We start from the raw sequence: 15,980 nt of genomic DNA on the forward strand, positions 1-15,980 counted from the left end.
GTTTCAATGATTCATTCATTAAACTGTTAAACAATCTGAATTGAGCATTTAAGGTGTCCATGTCAGAGGCTTGGGAATCGGAGGTGGATAGTTAAGAACCTCAGCTTGAGGACGTCAGAGTCTTGTGAGGAGAAGGATACACACAAAACAGTTAACAAAGTAGAAACAGGAAGAATGAGAGAGATAGAGAGGGAGCAGGTCAAGGAAGGCTCTGTGGAAAGGCAACCCTGGATCTGAGCCTTACAAGATGTTGTGCTGCTATGCTCACTTGTATCCGACTCTGCGACCCCATGGACTGCAGCCCGCCAGGCTCCTCTGCCCATGGGGATTCTCCAGGCAGCAATACTGGAGTGGGCTGCCATGTCCTCCTCCAGGGGATCTTCCTGACCCAGGAATCAAACCTGCATCTTCTGCATTGGCAGGTAGATTCTTTACCACTGAGCCACCTGGGAAGCCCATTATATACATAATATTATATAAATACTAAATATATATATATATATATAAAATTATATACTCTCTCTGCATATGCATGAAATACATAATCCTACTTACGAAATGCACAAAACCTTTACAGAGAGAACTATAAATGTAATTAAAGGATACTGAAAATATTTGAGTTTTAAAAAGACACAATTCCTAGATAGGATTACATAACACCATCATGATGACAATTTTATCTCAGTGTATAGGCAATACAATTCCAATCACATTTCCAAAGGATTTTAAACAGAACTTGAATATTTAGAAGCCAAGAAAATGTTCAAAATTAACATGAAAGAGTAAATGTAACCAGAAAAATTTAGACAAAAGAGAATGGTGGTGAACTTACAGCTACCAAGATAAACTCTCAGCTAATATGTTTAAAATTATGTGATATGGATACTAAAATAGGCCAGGGGGAGGAAGGGGTGAGGATGTGGGGTCAAAGAGGATCCCCAAGTTACTCGCCTGGTTGGCAGATGGCTGCTACCACAGGGCATGAGGAATTCATGGGGTCACTGGACTTGGGGAAGGGGTGACTATGTTAAGGGATGCTCCCTGACACAAATTTGATTGCTATTTCATCTCTCTGCACATCTTTAAGTCTTTCCTTGGTGGCTCAGACAGTAAACAATCTGCCTGCAATGCTGGAGACCCAGGCTCCATCCCTGGGTCAGGAAGATCCCCTGGAGAAGGGAATGATTACCCGCTCCAGATGACTGCCTGGGAAATCCCATGGATGGAGGAGCCTGGCAGGCCACAGACCCCGGGGTTGTCCCACAGAGTGGGACACATCTTTGCGACTAACACTTTCACTTGATAATATAAACTGTGAGGCACAGAAATTTTAAAGGAGGTCGTTAATTTTGTTCCATCAATCCAGCTTCAAGCATTTTTCAGCTTTAATTTTCTAAAGCATGAATGATTTCAAGCAAACCTGGAATAAGACACACCTTGGGTTCTACCTGCATTTCCATCTGCCACTTTGAAATAACACAGGAGGTAACAACCATTTTTCAATCAACACATAATCTGCCATTTTTAACTTATGCAATTGAAAATAGGTATCAGCACGTGGTTTGAAGTGATGGGTGATTTCATGAGTTTCAGATTCCATGAAGCCTCAAGGTTAATAATAGCTCTAGGGGAATGATAGAGTGTGTTCTCAGTACATAAAGTGCTGTTTCATATGCTTTTATCTACCAGCATCCATTCAGTTAATAATAAGGCAGTGTTTTATATTTATAACAATAAAGTATTGATGAGATGCAATGGAACATTGCATCTTTTATTCACTCCCTAACTTTATTTTTTATTTTATATTGGAGTATAGCTGATTGTGGTTGTTGTTCAGTCGCTAAGTCATGTCCAACTCGTTTGGATTCCATGGACTGCAGCACACCAAGCCTAGTGTGCTTCCCTGTCCATCACCATCTCCCAGAGCTTGCTCAAACTCATGTCCATTGAGTTGGTGATGCCATCCAACCATCTCATCCTCTGTCAGCCCCTTCTCCTCTTGCCCTCAATCTTTCCCAGAATCAAGGTCTTTCCAGTGAGTTGGTTCGTCACATCAGGTGGTCAAAGTATTGGAGCTTCAAGCTTCAGCATCAGTCCTTCCAATGAATATTCAGGGTTGATTTCCTTTAGGATGGGCTGATTTGATCTCCTTGCAGTTCAAAGTGAAAGTGAAAGTCACTCAGTCATGTCTGACTCTTTGCGACCCCATGGACTGTAGTTCATGGAATTCTCCAGGCCAGAATACTGGAGTGGGTAGCTTTTTCCTTCTCCAGGGGATCTTCCCAACCCAGGGATCAAACCCAGGTCTGACGGGCTACAGAAGCCTGGCAGGCTACAGCCCATAAGGTCACAAAGAGTTGGACACAACTGAATCAACTTAGCACGCACCTAGCACACATATTCTAGTATTATATATAGTCTCTCTCTATTTTTCATTAGTCTTCTGTAGGTGTTTATGTTTTCGTTTTTAATTTCCAAATGGGATGAATTTGTGTATGTTCATTTTATGTCTAGCCATGTGGATTAAAAAATAAAGAAATCCCTTAGTTTTCCAACAAACCACTGAAAGACATATTTAATATTTACAAAGCATAAGTTAAATTTTCATACTTTCATGCAGCTTTGGCGCAATAAACACAACACCCCAGAGCCAGGCCTGGCAGAGAGGAATGGTTACGCAGCGGTCCCAGGGAACATCAGCGCAGTGAGGTTTATTTTTCCCCTGGGGTTCCCAGATGACTCTAGTGGTAAAGAAACCACCTGCCAAAGCAGGAGACAAAGGACACAGGATTTTGATCCCTGGGTCGGGAAGATCCCCTGGAGGAGGAAATAGCAGCCCACTTCAGTGTTCTTGCCTGGAGAATCCTATGGACAGAGGAGCCTGGTGGGCTGCAGTCCATGGGGTCACAAAGAGTCGGACACGACTGAGCGACTTAGCAGGCACCCGCGTGCCATCGCTGCTTTCTGCCCACCCTCAAACCCTCACTCTCCCCCCCCTCGCAGCAAAGTGGGAAAGAAAAAGGAACTGCTGTCTGATTAAACACGGTGCATTCTCCGCGTTTGTTCTTTAGGAAGAACTTTCTTTTGTTTTCTTTGGAATTAAATTTCATATGAAAAAAAAGAGGGGGCTGTGATGGGGGTGGGTGGGTATGGCTTTATATTTCTTTGCTGATTTAGCAGGCAACTTCCTGAACAACTTGAAGAAACTGTTTTCATTCATTAAAAAATATTACGATCATGCTATCCTGTATAAAGCTTTCTTACATTCCAAGTTTGATCAGAGAGATCATAAATACAGTTGCACACACAGAGTTTATTTTAGAATAATAAATAAATCCTACTTACCCCAGGGGTAAGTAGGGTGACAATCATAGAAGTATTCAAGGAGGAGCCTGTGAACTTGCAAATCCAGGTACCTCACAGTTCCAGACAATGACTTAACAGCCAGTTACAAAACCAGCCTCCTATGGAGGCAAAAGGAGACCCCATTCTTGTAATTCCAGTCAACCGTGCTCCTTGATGGACTTCTAGTTAATAACTGAATGAATTTCCAGAATTGTGACAATCTGCTCTATAATTATAAGGACTAACTGATTAATAATTATTGGGCTCTAAAATACTTTGAAAGGAGTTGAGTTTTCCTGTCTTTTAATATTTTACTTAATGTTATGATGAAGACAGAGAAAATCCCCAGGTTAAACACTGCATCAGGTATTGTGTTTACATACATATTTCCTCCGTACTGCCTGGGAGGGATTCCATGACTCAGATCTTACAGCAAAGCAAACAGAGGCTCATGGAGGCTGTTAGAACACCGATCCAAAACAGCTTTACTCCAAAACCTGCACTTGCCACTGCTGGATCTGCATGATCATTTGAAAACCAGAGAGACAGCTTATATTGTCTATGCCATCACCAACCTCATTTAAATGAAACTGAATGTACACATACGAGCAATCAGAATTGTTTACTCATTCAATGTTCTGGCTCAGATGGTAAAGAGTCTGCCTGCAATTTGGGTTCAATCCCTGGGTCAGGAAGATCCTCTGGAGAAGGGAAAGGCAACCCAGTCCAGTATTCTTGCCTGGAGAATCGCATAGACAGAGGAGTCTGGCAGTCCATGGAGCCTCAAAGAGTCAGACACGACTGAGCCCAGCACAGCACAGTTGATTTACGACGCTGTGCTGTTTTCAGGCATACAGCAAAGTGTTCCCATTATGCATTTATGTATACCTATTCTTTTTCAGGTTCTTTTCCCACATGGGTTATTACAAAGTATTGAGTAGTGTTCCTGTGTTATACAGTAGTTCCTTATTGATAATCTATTTTATATACATCAGTCAGTCAGTTCAGTTGCTCAGTCATGTCCGACTCTTTGTGACCCCATGAATCGCAGCACGCCAGGCCTTCCTGTCCATCACCAACTCCCGGAGTCTACTCAAACCCATGTCCATCGAGTTGGTGGTGCCATCCAACCATCTCATCCTCTGTCATCCCCTTCTCCTCCTGCCCCCAATCTATCCCAGCATCAGGATCATCCAATGAGTCAACTCTTCGCATGAGTTGGCCAGAGTACTGAAGTTTCAGCTTCAGCATCAGTCCTTCAATATATGTTAATTCTAAACTCCTAATTTATCGCTTCCACAATGAACTTATTTACAGACACACTGCTCTTTTTCAACTTGACACATTAAAAACTTTTTAATCAGTGTTAACTATTGATATACATGGTCTTCATTCAAAGTGGATGCACAGTCTTCTAACATGGGGAATCAAACCCTCACTTGTATCTTTTGGTTGAGCTCCAATTCCAAAAAAGCCAAAATACCCAGAGTGTAATAATAATACCTTATATTAACCACCTATGCACACACATTCAATGAGCAACATTGAATAAATATAAATTTATTGCAGCATTTTTCTTTTTCCTATTGATGTCTGTTCTGATTGTAGAAGTGCAATTCTACACCTGTCCGACCTATTCAATAGTATCTAAAATCTGAGCCTGCATTTTGTGTGTCCTCTCTCGGATTACATCTTTTTATTCAGCCTTTTTTATTTCATTTTACAAAGCCCACACCCATGGTATTGGGGCAGGGGGCTGTTTTTACACTGTGGACATTTGTGTAGATAATAAGAGCTGATAGATTTATCTTCAAACGACCCGGCTGCTACTTGCTCTAAACTGACACGGTTCTATTTTTGCATTTGAGACTCAGACATGACACCTTGAGCTCTGAGAGTGAGGAGAGGAGTCCAGAGCACTGACTCAGCCTGGCCAGAGCTTCCGGTGGGGCGTAAGGACAGAGCAGCAGGCTTGGGAAGAGGAGGAGAGTGACACCCTTGGTCTGACTTGTCCCCTCAGCCACTCTGCCCTAAGCTGCTGCTGCAACATTAAAAGGCTCAAGGCAAAATGGATTCACTTTCTTTTTCAAATTCCTTTCCTACTTAGGCTGTTCTGTAATATTAAGCATCGTTTAGAAAAGAGTTATGTGTGTAACCGAATCACTTTGCCGCACGCCTGAAGCTAGCACAACACTGTTAATCAAGTATACTCTGATACAAAACAGAAAGTTACACAAATGGATTCAATATATGTCACCATATTTAAAACAGAGAGCCAGTGCGAATTTGCTGTATGATGCAGGGAGCTCAAACCCAGAGCTCTGCGACAACCCAGAGGGGTGGGATGGGGTGGGGGGAGGCAGGGAGGCTCAAGAGGGAGGGGACGTACACAGACCTATAGGTGATTCATGTTGATACATAGCAGAAAACAATGCAATATTGTAGAGCAGTCGCCCTCCAATTAAAAATAATATATATATCTTTTAAAAATGGATTCATTTCACAGCATCATCTCCCCCCTACTCTGAGAGCAGCCACTTGGATGCTTGTCCCAAGGTTCCTGTAAAGACACTGTGAGAAGATGGAGACAGGGTCTCCGCTTCTCTCCACCCAGAGGCTCCATGCTGTCTCCCTGCATTTAGGACAGGAGCTCTAAGCAACCCGGGATGTCTGAACCCAATGAGTTTGTTAATCAACTGAGCTATACCTAGCCATAACCTGGCAAAGACTGTCTTCTCTCAGGGGTCAGCAGAGCCCCAAGGTTCTGAGCCTGTCTCTGGAGATAGGGTCCTGGGCTCACCCCCAGCTTCCATCACTCACCAACCTGTGCCCTGATCAGCTCGCTTTCCCTCTCTGAGCCTGAGCGTCCTCAGCTGGGGGAACCGCTGGCCTCCTTCACCAGGGCTGGTCTGGAGGATGAAATGAGATCATGCACCTAGATAGCCCTCGTCTAGCGCCCAACACAACAAGGAAGAAGCCACTGGAGGGCACTGCATGGCAAAGATGCTGGTGACAAGGACCTTGGGGGACAGGGGCCACTTCTCCACTCGGGAAGGGTCTCCCCAGGCTTCCTTCCTTCCTCCCTCCCCAGGATTCCTTAGACTGGACAAACTACCGTCCACAGTGTTGGCAGGCATGAGTGAGTGAAGGATGAACCGCTACGTGGAGCGGTAACTAGAAGGAGAAGAAATAGGAGGACATATAATATACTCACTCTGCACTGGCCACTCTACCAGGTACTTTATTTCTTTATTTTTAAGGATTTTTTTTTAACATGGACCATTTTTAAAGTTTTTATGAATCTATTACAATATTGTCTCTGTTTTACGCTTTGGTATTTTGGCCATGAGGCAGGTGGGATCTTAGCTCACTGACCAGCAATGGAACCCACACCTCCTGTACTGGAAGCCAAGAGTCTTAACCACTGAACCACCAGAGAAGTCCTGCAGGCCCTTTATTCAGAGTTAAGACCAAACTGGTCTCGACCCCCCCCGCGCCACCTTTTCCTGGCTGTGTAAACCTGGGGGAAGGTCTTCACCTGGGTTGCAGTGCCTCAGCTTCCCTGTCTATGAAATGGGAACAAAGACAGTGATTCGTCCCAGAGTTTGTGCCTTAGAACAGTTATGAGGATTTAAAGAGCTAACATCAAAGGCGCTTACATCTGAGTCAGGCACCTAGAAAGCATTCCATGACTACCTGGTAAACAAAATATTTTTTTAAAAAATCAAACAAAACATCTCCTGGTTTTCTTATGGTGTCACTCATCACCCTTCCTCGGTCCTCTCGGCTGCTTCGTCTCCTCCCAGGGTCTCACGGCTGGGCTGCCCCAGAGCCCAGTTACTGGTCCTCTCTTGGTTTCCTCAATGGATTTTCACCCCCTTGGTGACCACTTCCAGCTTCCCAGCTGTGGATCCCAGCCCTGTGCTGCTGACCCAGCTCCTTCCTGGATGCCAGGCTCAGGTACCCCACACTCCTGTTCATCACCCCCACCCGCAGGTCTCACAGCCCCCAACCTTGAGTGCTGGAAAGTGGGCTTCCAGCCCACCACCCACAGCACCTCTTCTCACGTGGGGCCAGTCGGTCCTTACAATAGCTCGGTCCCTCACGGCTCCTTTTTCCACCACCCCACACCAAACCCACCAGGGGGGTCCTGCAGATTCCAGCTTCAGAAGTCATCCCAGGACCCCAGCCCTTTCGCCACCCGGCCGCCATCCTTCTGCCTTGGCTGCTGACTGGCTGCACTGCTCCCCACCCCATTCCCCACCAGACCGGCTCATCTTCACCGTCCCGCCCCACAGCGGCCGGTGGGATGCTCTTATAAGGTGAAGCACACCCACAGCATCACCAAAGTTCCCATGCTGCTTCCATTTCACCTGGAGAGGAGCCCATGTCCTGACACCAGCCCGCCCGACCCCACATGACCCAGGACCCCAGACCCTCCCTCGCTTCCTGCATCCCACACCGCACTACCCCCCAGCCACGTGGGCCATGTAGCTTCAGATCTACCACACTGTCTTCAGATCTTCATCTTTAGCCCCCTTTGCCTGGAATGTCCTTCAGCTTAGCCAACCCCTTTACCTCCTGCAAACCTTTATTCAAATACCATGTTTCTCATCGTTGCCGTCTATGACTATTCAATCGAGAATTATAACCCTGTTCCCCATCCCCTGGCCCGAGGCCCACTGTTTCTTTCTTTTCTTTTTTTAATGATTATTTACTTCTTTTTGACTGCACTGGGTCTTGCTGCTGTGCATGGGCCTTCTCTAGCTGCGGTGACTGGGGGCTACTCTCTAGTTACAGTGCACAGGCTTCTCAATGCAGCGTCTTCTCTTGCCGTGGAGCACAGGCTTTAGAGCACTCAGACTTCAGTGGCTGCGGCACATGAGCTCAGTAGTTGTGGCTCCCAGGCTCTGGAGCACAGGCTTAATAGCTGTGGCACATGGGCTTAGCTGCTCTGTGGCATGTGGGAACTTCCTGGATCAGGGATCCAACCTGTGTCTCCTTCGTTAACAGATTCTTTACCAGTGAGCCACCACCACCAGGGAACCCCCTACTGTCTCTTACAGTCCACCATCTTTCACCTTCTCATAGACTCTCATTGCCTCACCTACTAGACTGACTTTCCCTGGAACAGAACCTCCACAGGGTTGGGGATATTTCTGGATATTTTGCTCACTCTTGGATTCTAAAAGCCCAGAGCTCTGTCCGGCACACAGCAGGAGCCCAAGGCATATTTTCTAAACGTGTGTATGTCAGTCACTCAGTGGTGTCCGACTCTTCGCAACCCCATGGACTGTAGCCTACCAGACTCCTCTGTCATGGGATTCTCTGGGCAAGAATACTAGAGTGATTTGCCATTTCCTTCTCCGATTTTCTAAATGAATATCCACAAAATAGAATCTCTTAAGGGCTGGATGATTAACATAAAGTGAAAGTTGCCCAGTTGTGTCCGGCTCTTTGTGACCCCATGGACTATACAGTCCATGGAATTCTCCAGGCCAGAATACTGAGTGGGTAGCCATTCCCTTCTCCAGGGGATCTTCCCAACCCAGGGATTGAACCCAGGTCTCCCGCGTTGTTGGCAGATTCTTCACCAGCTGAGCCACCAGGGAAGCCCAGAGTGAAAGCCGCTCAGATGATTAAACTAGAGGCTGGTTAACTTGCAGAGTCAGGACCCTGGCTCAGGCCCATGCCCCCCTACCACCGTCTCTGCCCCTCCCCATGTTAAACGTGCACTCGGCCCTCCCTCCGTTCCACGCACAGCTCTACAGTGAACCTATGTCCCGGAGCTGCTGGAAGGTCACAGCATAGCTAGCACTAACAAGCACCTTTACGAGGTCAGCCAGGGAGACAAACGCCAAGGATTAGCAAGTGCAGTTCATAAGTTTCCAGGAGGAAGCTCAGCTCACATGGCTGTTTCCTTAAATAGCAATTCTTCTGTGCTGGCCAAGTGACCAACTGGACTCTCTGAGACTGCTGCACAATCCAGTGACCTGATGAAAGACTGTCTCTCTCCTGCCCTAATGACCAAAGCCTCAAGTTGTTGCTGTTGTCAAGTCACTAAGTCGTGCCCAACTCCCACAGACTAGAGGCCTGGAGAGTTCCATGGACTCTCCACGGGGTCACAAAGAGTTGGACATGACTGAGCAACTTTCATTTCTTCTTCATAGCCCCGCAGGCTCCTCTGTCCATGGGATTCTCCAGGCAAGAATACTGGAGGAGTGGGTTGCCATTTCCTCCTCCAGGGGATGGTCCCAATCCAAGGATCAAATCCACATCTCCTGCATTGGCAGGTGAGTTCTTTACCACTGAGCCAACAGGGAAGCCCACCAAAGCCTCAAGACACCTCAGCAACATGGCGTCCTATGAGAGAAGTTCAGGATGACCCTCCAAGTGACCCTTTTTCCTCCTGGTAAAAGGAGGGACTTTGCTGGGAGACAGAGCTCTACTCACCAGGATGAAGACAGTGAAGAATATGACCACGATTGCTGCCGTGATGAATAACTTCTTCCGGGGAAACACGGAGGATGGAAGGAGAAACACCAGCGCGAAGCAGATGGCCCCCCGGAGTCCCCCGTAGGCAATGATGAACTGGTCCTTGAAGGTCAGGGGAATCGTCCGGAACCAGTTAATGACCTGAGTTAGGACGAAGACACCTGAGAAGGAAAACAAAACCGAAGGGAACAGCATGTGTCAGGCCAGGACACGGGAACAGGAAGACATGTTTTCTGTTTCAGGGCAAAGTACAGTTAAGTCCCCAACACAGGAACTTTCAAGTTTCGAACTTTTCAAAGATGTGCACATTTGCCACCGTGTCTAACCGCATAAATCAGTTCACTTGTCTGGCATGCACTGTGACTTGTCACACAAGAGGCTGTGGTTTTGTACTTTACAGGACTCTACAGAGTGGGCTTCCCACGTGGCTTCCCTGATTGGGAAGATCCCTTGGAGGAAGAAATGGCAACCCACTCCAGTATTCTTGCCTGGGTCATCCCATGGACAGAGGAGCCTGGCAGGCTACAGGCCATGGGGTCGCAGAGTCAGACATGACTGAGCCACTAAACAACAACAACTCTGTAGAGTACAACAGTATAGCGTCTTCATCTTAAGCCCAGGATGTCACCTATGACACCTATGATAAAAAGAGCTACCACCTAGACATTACACAATCTTTTTTCAAGAGGGTGCACAGAATTGAACACAGTAAGGAGCCAGAACATGTGCCTTCAATGTCAGGCATGAGTGAAGTTGCAGCTCGCCCTCCGTCTCCTGTTGCTGATGATCCTTCAGCTCTACCATCTCCCACCTCCTCTCCTTCCTCCAGGAAGTAACTCTTCGTGCCTATTCACTTGATGCCAGCCCCTGGATGCCAGCAGCTGTATTGTTGCTACTATACTTTTTAAGGTACAGTAAGATTAAAAATCTTCTCTTTATTTTTTGTGTTTGTTAGTTTTCTTATTAGTACTGTTTGTGTGCAAAGTATCATAAATCTATTCCAGGACAGTACCATATAGCCGATTGTATTAGTTGGGTATCTAGGCTAACTTTGTCGGACTTACTAACAAATTGGAAGTATGAACATGCTCTTTGAACCAAATTAGTTCCCACGCAGGGGACCTTCTGTATTTCAGAAGAAGCTCTTTCCTATCCTGGCTCACATCACCGGGTTCTGGGACCTGTGTTGTTCCAAGACAGTGAGTGAGAACGTGGAATCAGAGACACCAAGAGCAGTTAATTCCACTTAAAGCAAAGGCATAAAAATACTCCAGGAAGAAAAGAACATGTCAGGATGCAGGGAAAGAAGGAGGAGGAGGACATGGAGAATAAGGAGGAAGAGGAGGAGCTGGAGGAAGGAGATAAGAAAGACAAGAACCTAAGATGAAGGGAAGTAACAAGAGCAGCCACAAAGCAGAGGGAAAGAAGGAAGGACCAGTGCTTCTGTGCCAGACTCCCAGGCCCATGGAGGAGACACGTGCTCATTACCCAGCGCCCTCCAGATCAGGCAGAAGGCCAGGGTGAAGCAGACGAAGGCCCAGTTCCACTCGTGGTTCTTCCCCACAGTGGACACGCCCATGAAGATGAAGATCAGGGTCTCGCTGACGCTGCTTAGCATTTTCATGAAATACTTGATGGTCGTGTAGGATTTCTGAGACACGTTCTCTTCCACGTACTTATTCATGGTCATCGCACAAGCCGTGATTCTGCAAGAAGAGATTAGCTTCTATTTAAAAAGGATAATGGTCCCAATCAGAATATGAGTCAGCAGGTAGCTGATGAGGCTGGCTCTACCCTTCCGCCCACAACTACATCACTGATTGATTTTTGTAAGTGACTGTAATTTGCATCCTTGGAAACCCTATTATTTCTGGAAGTCTTCATCAATATCCAAGGCTCCAACTTGGCTCTGCCCAGCTTTCAAGTCTCTGGATGTGGACATCAGTACATCAGCTAGTCTGCCAACATCACAAATAAAACAAGCTCCTAATAAATTCAAAGCCCATTATCTTCCTATAAAGCCAGTTCCATCTTCTTTTTTCCTCTAGTGCCCCAAATGCTACACTATTGCCTAAAATCCTAAATTTGAAACTGGTCACACTGGACTTCTCTTTGCACATCCTCAGTGCCCCTCACCATTTGTCTGCTCACCAGGCATCTTCTGTCCCTCATCCTGAATCTCCTGGACCTACTCATTCATTGTGACTCTGATGCCTTACTTCTGGTTCTCATTTCTATTGCGTTGGCCCAAAAGTTTGTTCAAGTTTTTCCATTAACATCTCATGGAAAAAAATCTGAATGAACTTTTAGACCAACCCAATGCTTATCTATAATATTCACTTCTGGAAAATTCAAAATGTATTCATAGGCTCTGAAAATTCTAAAAGGAAGGAAACTGTTTTGCTTGTTTTCCCCACATTTCCAAAACTCTGGGACTACAGAGCTCTTTATGCTCCTTTTTCTTGACCTGTACGCTTTTAACTTTCTATTTTGTATTGGAGTATAATTGATTAACATTGTGGTGTTAGTTTCAGGTGTAAAAAGTGATTCAGCTATACGTATATGTGTACATCTTCTTTTTCAAATTCTTTTCCCATTTAGGTTGTTACATAATATTGTGCAGAGGTACCTGTGCTATACAGTAGGTCCTTGTTGGTTGTATAGAATTTTTTAAAAAATTTTTATTGGAGTAAATAAAACATAAAGATGGCCAAGAGGCACATGAAAAGATGCTCAACATCACTAATTTCTAGAGAAATGCAAATCTAGACTACAATGAAGTTATCATCTCACACCCATCAGAATGGACATCATCAAAAAATTTACAAACAATAAATGCTGGAGAGGGTGTGGAGAAATGCGAACACTCCCACCCTGTCGTTGGGAACATAAATCAGTGCAGCCACTATGGACAACAGTAAGGAGGTTCCTCAAAATACTAACAATAGAGTGGCTGTATGATCAAACAATCCCATTCCCAGGCATATATTGAGAGAAAACCACAAATCAAAAAGATACACCCGAGTGTTCACTGCAGCACTATTTACAATGGCCAAAATGTGGAAGCAACTTAAGTATCCAATCACTTTCATTTTTAATAATAAACCATCAGCTACAGAATTGAAGAAGCCACCAGTGCCTCAGCGGTAAAGAACACTCCTGCCACTGAAGAAGATGTGGGGTTCCATCTCTAGGTCAGAAAGATTCTCTGGAGGAGGGAACGGCAACCCATTCCAGTATTCTTGCCTGGGAAATCCCATGGACAGAGAAGAACAGCAGACTACAGTCTGCAGGGTTGCAAAGAGTAGGACACGACTTAGCGACTAAATAACAACATAGAACTGAAGCCCCTACTTGTCTCATACTAACCCTATTTCCCTCAGTCCCGCTTGGATTTGGATTTTTTCTTTATCAGTCAAGAAGTGATTTTTAAGAGGTTAAAGAAAGTTGTCCTGTGAACATGGTATTTATTTCCCTCTGAGATCATGCTCACATTCATTCACTGGGAAAAATATAAACCACACAGGCGAAAAGCAATCTTTAGTTCATTCAGGGAGCGATTTAACAAAAATTTCTATTCAGAAATTATTGAAAACTACAGCTATGCTGTAGGAATAAAAAAAAAAAAAACCCATGAATTTTACATGAGTGTTCACAGGATCATTTTCCATTGCTTTGTGTCCTTAACATGACACCGAGTGAGGCTTCTGTCTGCTAGACACCTCCCTGTAACTCCACACTGCCTCCGACCAGCACAGGTGTGATCCTCCAGGGTGAGAAACAGCCTTGGCAGGTATCAGAGACCCAGGGCCCACGCGCCCTTGTTTGGGAAACGTGGACATCTTTATGATGCACTATTCAGGCTGGGGACGAGTGTTCCAAGGGTCACTTTCTAGTCTGTCACATACAGGTTAATGCACAGAACCTCTCAAACAAAATACAGGAGGTATTTCACTGCAAACAGGGGTCTTTTTTTGACATAGGGTGCTCTAAGCCAGTCAAACCACCTCCCCTTCAATACCACCCTATGTACTCAAAACTACAAATGAGCTTTGTTGTTGTTGCTCAGTCGAGTCTGACTGTTTGCAACCCCATGGATTGCAGCACTAGTCTCCCTCTAATTAGGGAGGCACACACATGACAAACCTAGACAGTGGATGAAAAAGCAGAGACACCACTTTGCTGACAAAGATCCCTACAGTCAAAGCTATGGTTTTTCCAGTACTCACGTACAGATGTGAGAGTTGGACCATAAAGAGGGCTGAGCACAGAAGAACTGATGCTTTTGAACTGTGGTGTTGGAGAAAACTCTGGAGAGTCCCTTGGACTGCAAGGAGATCCAACCAGTCAATCGTAAAGGAGATCAGTCCTAGGTGTTCATTGGAAGGACTGATACGGAAGCTGAAGCTCCAATTCTTTGGCCACCTGATGCGAAGAGCCAAATCATTGAAAAAGACCCTGATGCTGGGAAACATTGAAGGCAGGAGGAGAAGGGGGCAACAGAGGATGAGATGTTTTGATAGCATCACTGACTCAATGGACATGAGTTTGAGCCAATTCTGGGAGATGGTGAAGAACAGGGAAGGCTAGTGTGCTGAAGTCCATGGGGTCGCAGAGTCGGACATGACTTAGCGACTGAACAACAACAAGGACACGTGACACTCTTATATTGAATATGTGATGCTTAGGAGCCTATTCTATAGGCTGGAGGGGAAAACATGAGATTATATCTTCAACCATATAATTAAAGTTTATCTCCACAACCCAGCTGGAAGCTTCATGGGGGAAACAGTGTCATCAATGCTTATCACAGTGCCTGGGACCTCGTTAGTATATTCTCAATTCATGGGACTGGTGGGGTGTCATCGACAGTTCTGTGTTTTAGAAAGAAATCTTAAGTACATGTGCAGGACAGATCTGGAGGGGCACGACCTAGAGACTACAGTCACCTTCTTTCCCACAATGGTTGTTGGTTTTCAAAATCCACTGCAGCACTTGGTCCATATAATCTCCCCAAACAGGTCCTCCTTTGAACGGGTGTTAGGTTCTATTCCATGTGACTACGTGGAGGGAAGGTACATACAGAATTCACCAGTGCCCTCTGCTTTGTTAAATCCATACTAGGGTTTAACATAACTGCAGGGTGATTTTTACCAATTTAGAGATGGAGAAGCTAAAGCATGATAACGAGTGGTTTTTAGATTCACCAGCAGTTGAGATTTTTTTTTTCTTCATCCCTGTCCCACTCTCAATGCAGTATAGAAAACTTTCGGGCCAGCTAATACTATCTCAACAGTCTTCAGGGAGAAAACAGACTTTCTATTCTGATAATCTGTCACTGGACTATTTTCTGACTAGAAAACTCCAACCAACACTTTTTTCCTTTATTGTACTCCATGCCTCCACCCTGGTGGTCAATGAAACAATGTTCACTTCCTTTCCACCAGCATGCACACTCTCAAGCAGGGGTTGGCCATCTTCCTCCACCTTGGCTCCCTGCACGCAGTGGTACCACGTGTATCTTCACCTGCTGCTGGCTGAAAGTGAAAGTGTTAGCCACTCAGTCATGTCCAACTCTTTACGGCCCCATGGATTGTATCTGGGTAGGCTCCTCTTTCCATGGGATTTCCCAGGTAAGAATATTGGACTGGATTGCCATTTCCTTCTCCAGGGGATCTTCCCAACCCAGGGACTAATCCTGATCTTCTGCCTTGCAGGTGGATTCTTTCATCTGAGGCACCAGGAAGCTGCTGGCTGAGTCTAGCTTAATGGAGACCCAGAATCCTTCACTAGGCAGTTGGCAACTGTAGAACCAAAGAGAAAGGCATCCATACAGATGGTGGGTGGTGAAGGCAAACTTCTGGTTACGAAGATAAAATACGTACACACCTTATCTGTGTTTACCTACATATTGTGTAGCCATGACTCAGTTCATTCACTTTATGAATACAAACGCTTTTATGTCTTTCAAGAGTGATCAGTTCTCTAATGTCAGTTGCAACATTGGGAGACCTGTTTAGAATTAGAATTGAACTGATAGAAAGGATGTTGCAAAAGTCTCTGGTGTCCATGCCATGTCTGTGTGTGATCTTAAAATGTATGGATTCAGTTGCAGGAAAAGACAGCCCAAACAACAGTTG

The 15,980-nt window shown here is 45.4% G+C and overlaps 1 protein-coding gene across 2 annotated transcripts in view; it reads right to left on the reverse strand.

The window, feature by feature from the left end:
• Positions 1 to 15,980, reverse strand: part of SLC9A2 (solute carrier family 9 member A2) — an 87,005-nt gene that overhangs the window by 23,007 nt on the left and 48,018 nt on the right. For both annotated transcript variants that reach the window (XM_043918497.1, XM_043918496.1), the window contains exons 4-5: positions 11,329 to 11,546; positions 9,799 to 10,001 (exon numbers count right to left, since the gene is read on the reverse strand). In XM_043918497.1, coding sequence (XP_043774432.1) covers positions 9,799 to 10,001; positions 11,329 to 11,546 — 421 coding nt within the window. The remainder of the gene's footprint in view (positions 1 to 9,798; positions 10,002 to 11,328; positions 11,547 to 15,980) is intronic.

This window comes from Cervus elaphus, chromosome 11 (genome assembly GCF_910594005.1).
Source record: "Cervus elaphus chromosome 11, mCerEla1.1, whole genome shotgun sequence".
Classification (NCBI taxonomy): Eukaryota; Metazoa; Chordata; class Mammalia; order Artiodactyla; family Cervidae; genus Cervus; species Cervus elaphus.